The sequence below is a fragment of the Sinocyclocheilus anshuiensis genome, unplaced genomic scaffold (genome assembly GCF_001515605.1).
Source record: "Sinocyclocheilus anshuiensis isolate Anshui unplaced genomic scaffold, SAMN03320099.WGS_v1.1 scaffold976, whole genome shotgun sequence".
NCBI classification, from domain to species: Eukaryota; Metazoa; Chordata; class Actinopteri; order Cypriniformes; family Cyprinidae; genus Sinocyclocheilus; species Sinocyclocheilus anshuiensis.
In genome coordinates, this window is record NW_015552538.1 from 1879249 (window position 1) to 1885404 (window position 6156).

The 6156-nt window shown below is 37.3% G+C and overlaps 1 protein-coding gene across 1 annotated transcript in view; it reads left to right on the forward strand.

Annotated features, from left to right (window-relative positions):
• Positions 1-6156, forward strand: part of dcbld2 (discoidin, CUB and LCCL domain containing 2) — a 19692-nt gene that overhangs the window by 11000 nt on the left and 2536 nt on the right. The window contains exons 4-11 of the mRNA XM_016454159.1: positions 329-399; positions 2075-2208; positions 3306-3346; positions 3550-3765; positions 3852-3976; positions 4698-4845; positions 4927-5055; positions 5745-5838. Coding sequence (XP_016309645.1) covers positions 329-399; positions 2075-2208; positions 3306-3346; positions 3550-3765; positions 3852-3976; positions 4698-4845; positions 4927-5055; positions 5745-5838 — 958 coding nt within the window. The remainder of the gene's footprint in view (positions 1-328; positions 400-2074; positions 2209-3305; positions 3347-3549; positions 3766-3851; positions 3977-4697; positions 4846-4926; positions 5056-5744; positions 5839-6156) is intronic.

The following is a 6156-nucleotide window of genomic DNA, read 5'->3' on the forward strand; positions in this document are numbered from 1 at the left end:
TGTGTGTGTGTGTGTGTGTGTGTGTGTGCGTGCACGCGTTGTTTGTGGCAAGAGTGGTGTTTTATTTTGCCCAGAGGAAGTGGTGTATGTTTGCAGTGTCAGTGTGTGTGGATGTTGAGAGTTTGCCTAGTGTGTGTGGGTGTTGAGAGTTTGTCTAGTGCTTGTGGTCTCTTTTTGGTTTGGAGTCCCAACTGTGTGTGTATGTTTCATCAGAACTGTCATTTTTTCTTTTTAAACTAGCAATTTTACTATTATTCCAGTGCTGGGCAGCAAGTGGCTCTGGCCATGTACACATTGCAGTTAGATGTGGTTGTTATTTTCTCCTGAGTGCTTGAAGACCTTCTGGGAAGTTCAGCTTACGAGTTTGGAAGTCGTGATTTCAGCATGATGTGCATTCGAGTGCCACCGCAAATATAAGTGCACTGTAAAACACGCATCTGTGGATCAGATTGTTTAAAACTTGTTTATTAGGACTGTTTTTCTTGCTGACAGGCTTATAAGACTGATTTAAATGCGTCTGATTATGTTGCGTTCACATGCACAGCAGACATATCTGTTGTAAACATAATCTTGATTTGTTTATTTGATTAATTGTGCAGCTCTAGGACACATTAGGGAACTTATTAAGAAAGACAATGAGCTTTTTAAGGCCCTAATTCAACAAAATAGAGGGCAGGATGCACATTAGGTGTGTAAATGATACTTGCGTTTCGTCCTTTATGTGCTGCCACAGCAGATGGCAAATGTGGTACATTTCCTGTCTCCTCATAAGCTGCTAAATGAGTTGTATTTTCTGGCAAGCTTTATCACTATTCTTCATCAGTAGTCCACAGAATGCATGCAGAATAACTTTGTATAGTCAACATTCACAATTGAAAAAGAATCAAAACCAAGTTGCATCTGACCTGACAGAATGGACACAAACAGATTTGGTTATTTATTGGAATGACACCTGCAACTGACAACTGAATTCACTAAGAATTCATGCCGACAGCCAATTTTTCAGTTGGTTTCAAATGTTCAAAAGTAGAACAGGAACAAAGCAGAAGCATATCAGTCAGCATTTTCTCACCCCTGTGTCAAACGTAACCTGCATGACTTACTCTCTCCTCAGAAAAAAGATGATATTTTGAAAAAGTGTATATATACAATGGTATTTGTTTTTGTTCTTTTTGTGCACTTTTGACATTCATTCTATGGCCAAAACAGTTGAAACATTCAAGACGTTTTTTGTTCCACATGCAGAAGGGAAAAAAAATCATACAAAGTTTGGAGCAACATGAGGGTGATTAAAGGATGGCCGTTTTGGGTGAATTATCCCTTTAATGAGCAAATTAAATGGTGGACATCTGTCAGCTGTAGTTTACCAAGAATTACAGGATAATAATAATACATTTCTGGTAGCTAATGTTAGTTTCTTGAAAAACAACTCATGTTGCTATGGTTATCACCATATCCTGAGTTTAAGGTTTAAGGTTGACTGTACACAAAAGATCATTTAAGAGATTCATTCCCACAAATAAATTACTCTTTGGTAAGATTTTTCAAAGTGTTTTTGAAACAAGTCTCTTATGCTTACCAAGGCTGCAATTAATTACAGGACCAATTACTAATTTAATATAGTGAAAACATTTTTGCTTTTTTTTTTGTAGAAACTGTGATAGTTTTTTTTTGTTTTTTAGGAAAAAACAGCATTTATTTAAAATAGAAATCTTTTGTAACATTACCAATATCTAATGAGTCCTTGCTGAATAAAAGTATTATTATTTTTTTTTTTATCTTACTGAGCCCAAACTTTTGAATAGTGTTGTAGACCCATTTGTGTTTCCCGAAAATTTGCAATGTGTATGTGGCCTGTGAGAACTCTATGTGTGTGTGTGTGTCTGTCTCAGTCTAAACCCTGGAAGAAGTTAGTCAAATGAATCATCCATCATTCTTTATCACAGTGGCATAAATGATACCACTGCAATTCTGCTTCAAGGATGTGACCTCATCATGCCAAGTCACAGCTTGTGGGTTTTAGGTGAGTGAGTCAGTGTCAGCTGCCTTAATGTCTCACCGTCTCTTTCTGCAGTCTTCTCCTCTCTGTCTGGCCGGTGTTCATGCGGGTGTGGTCTCCAACACTCTGGGGGGGCAAATCAGTGTGGTCAGCAGCAAAGGCATCCCACACTACGAAAGCTCGCTGGCCAACAATGTGACATCTGTGCCGTGAGTAACCCATTTGCATTCTTGCTTGCTTTCTTCATGGGAAAATATATTTCATTTGATTACAGGGCTTGCAAGAGTGCAGTATTGAAATTCCTCTTTCTTAGTCTTTTCTGCAAATTAATTCCCTTTAACTGTGCAATGCAGTGGTTTTCCAATTTTTTGCCAAAGACCCTCCAAATATTGCAAGGAACCCCCTTTCTACAATATCTATCTATCTATCTATCTATCTATCTATCTGTGTGTAGGAGGAGGGAATATTTTTTTTAAATGTATATTAATTTTGTATAAAAAAATTAAAATATTATTAGGAAAGTTGACAGTGTATCTGAAATTTTAAATATATATATATATATATATAATATACATGTATATTTTTATACATATTCATTATAGTTTTTAGCAAGAATGGAATTAGTCTAATAAGTTTTCCAACAAGAAAAAAACGTCTATATTTTTCTTGAACTTGTAATTACAAGTTGGAAAGTAAATTTTATCAAAGCTTTGACTTAAATATATTATAGTCGTTTTTTTGTTCTTCAGTATTTCACAAGAGCGTACAGAGGTGAATTAATGTAGTGAATTAAGTACCGTCATAAACAACAAAGCAGCACATGGATCTGTCTTTTCATTATGAATCGTGTGTTGCCATAGAAACGAATACTTTCTGAGTCAGAGGACCTGAACTGCTCTAAATTGTCATCTGGTAATTATAGTAATTCCGACATGACGTGAACACAGCTTAAGCGACAGCTTAACATTTGCATATTGGATGCATTTATTTGCAGCTATCTATGATTGTTTACACCGTGAAGATGATCTTGCGTTGTGTGTTGCTTCTCATGCACAGCTGGTGGAAAACTAGATGCATGCTGTGTGCAAAACATCTCTGATGCTGCATTTCATTTGCTCAGAATCAAAGCCCAAAACCTCAACTTATTAAAGCATTTTGCTGCCTTGCAAGCACTGGCATTTCTTTCTGGAAATGCAAATCTAGTTAGATTTGATTCCGCTCTTTGGTTGAGTTTTTTTCCTTCTATGTAATAAACTGATTGATTAGTAGACAGAATGATAACTCTGCATCTCTCTCCCTCTTACAGTGGAAATCTCTCCCCAAGCCTCTTTACTTTCAAGACTAGTGGTAAGTGAATCAGTAATGTATCAAACCTATTGTCTCTACTATTTGCAGAATGCTTTGTTTTGGCCAAATTGTAAAAAAAAAAATCTGTTAAAATAACTTGAAGATTTAATAAAGACGTTTGTTCTTTATTCCTGTCAGTTCTACAGAAATGCCCAACACCTTGATGATCTAATAATAGAAGCTTTCATTTTCTCTCTCTCAAGGTTGCTATGGCACTTTGGGTTTGGAGTCGGGGGTGGTCAGTGACTCTCAGATCACAGCCTCCTCAGTGTGGGAATGGGGCAGTCATGGAAAGGAGCCCTCTGCCTGGGGCCCCATGGGGGCTCGCCTCAAAACACCAGGACGTCCGTGGGCAGCAGCCAACAGTGACACAAAAGAATGGATTCAAGTGGACTTAAAGAAGGAGAAAAAAATAACAGGTAGAGTTTGTGTGTGAGAGAGAAAGAAGGATCAGTGTGTTTGCGTCTGTATCTTGATTGGTCAGTCATTCGACTCTGCTTCTCAGGTATTACCACCACTGGCTCCACCCTCCAAGAATATCAGTTTTACGTTTCAGCCTATGAGGTGTTATATAGCCATGACGGACAGCAATGGAAACCCCATCAAGAAGTTGGATCAGATAAAAATAAGGTATGGAGGATTGTTTGTATCGTGTTAGCTTAGCTCTGTTCCATAATCTTTTAAGACAGCATTCTAACCAACATTAACTTTATAAATGACTGATTTGGAATGTTCTACATTGGAAGCAACATTTCAAAATAATAATAATTTCAAAAGATGATGTTTGATGTTAACCTGATGCTAAGACGTGGTACCTAAAAATACAAATATTGGGTAAAAGTTTGGATTAAATTTTATTTTCCAATTTATTTCAAGTATTAGATGAAATCTAGGTTTACAATTTATTTTGCCCTATCCGCCATCTTATATTTTATTTTATGCATTTATATTCTATACAATTTTATTTATTGCAATTGAATTAGGCCAAAACAAGACGTCTTGAAAGGCACCATACTTTGATTAGCATATCCAGCTCTGTAGGTTTTGAAGCAGAGCATATGTTTTGTTGTCTGTTCTTCTTTTGTGTTTGGTGGTTATTTGGCGGTGGTATCGGAACTGCTGCAGAATGACATCACGGTTTGTATATTTCCAGGAAAAAGGGTTTTTACATTCCTGAGGTTTAAGGAGCCTGAAATTAAAGTGCACTCTGTGGTCATTAATAATGAATGTCCATCGACTGTCAGGGAGCTTAACGAGAAGCGCATTGATTAGGCGTAAATAAGATGGACCTTGGTCTGGGGCCAAATGTTCTTTGTTGCCAAGGCAATGTGTCCTTGTGTCTCTGTAACAGATTTTCCAAGGCAACACCAACTATCTCCAGGAAGTGCGGAACAACTTTATTCCTCCAATTGAAGCGCGCTTCATCCGAATATGTCCCTTGCAGTGGCACCAGAGGATCACCCTTAAAATGGAGCTGCTGGGCTGCCAACCTCATGCAGGTGAGAATAATCCGAGAAATCGGACTCCGATTCGGCCAATTAGCTATGCTAAACATGATTGGATCTCTTTCTGTTGGTCAGCGAGGCCAAGAATCTTCCATCCAGCCCCTCCTCCCCCTCGCAGAAAAAGCACAGTGCCCCCCCTACAGGAGAGGACAACACACACACCCAACATCCGAAACACCACCATGCCTCCGCACTCTCACGATGGTAAGAACACACTTCATTCAGTTATTTAACAAATGAGCTTTGTTATAAACCTCAGTGAGCTGCCGTTCTGTCTATATAGGCATCTTCTTTCTTAGGGGCCTTTCATTCACACAGATTGCACTTTTTGGTTTAAAAATGTAAGGCAATGGAATGACAAAAAACTCATGGCCTCAAGTTTTTTTTTTCTTTTAACTTGACCACTGGGTTATTATAATCCTGTCATAAGCAAGCAGTGAATGCAATGGTCAAACACTTCTGTCTAGCACTTTTACATAAAAAATAAATGAAAAAGCAGCACACTGGAAGGCTAAAGCATATTCTGTGTGAATGGCCCCTCAGGCAGCATTCTTTGTGAAATGTAACCTCATAAATTACTTATTTTAATTTGTTTTATGTAGGCAACAAACACTCTTTTCATTTGATTCTCATATGAAGTGCACTCACTTAGGATTCTCATTTTAGCATGTTGCTAAGTTAACAATGATTAAAAAATACAAATCACATGCAAAAATTGGGTGAAATAGCCAAATTCTAATTAGTTTAATCTATCCTTCATTACTGTTTAGTACTGAATACAGTATTTATTATTAGTATTATTTTCAGTATTTTGAATTTAGTTTTACATTTTTTTCATTTATTTAGACAAAACAGTATTAATTGACACTAGATTAATGTTATTAATGTAACAGAGGTGGCTCTGGTGGCAGTGTTGGTTCCTGTATTGGTGGTGGTTCTGACAATGCCTGTGTTGGTCATGGTGTGCTCGTGGCTGTGGAAGAACAGGTCAGTAAAAACATTTCAATATCTCAACAAAATGTTTGATCCAAATAGTTGAAAAAATCACCAATAGATCATTCTGCTACAATACAGTAGTCAACATTTGAAATGGATCAATAAAGTTCATCAAAGTTGTCCTAAGGCAAGAACGGGTATTGTTTTGGTTTTACGACAACTTTGATGAAAGGTTTTGATCCACTTCAAACTTTGACTACTTTATTTTAGCCTAATATTAAAACCTTGTTATTCATGAAAATGTAAACTAAAGGTCTTGCACACTGGGTCTGAAATTTTTGTATGCGTTATTTTGTGGGGGGGGGGGGG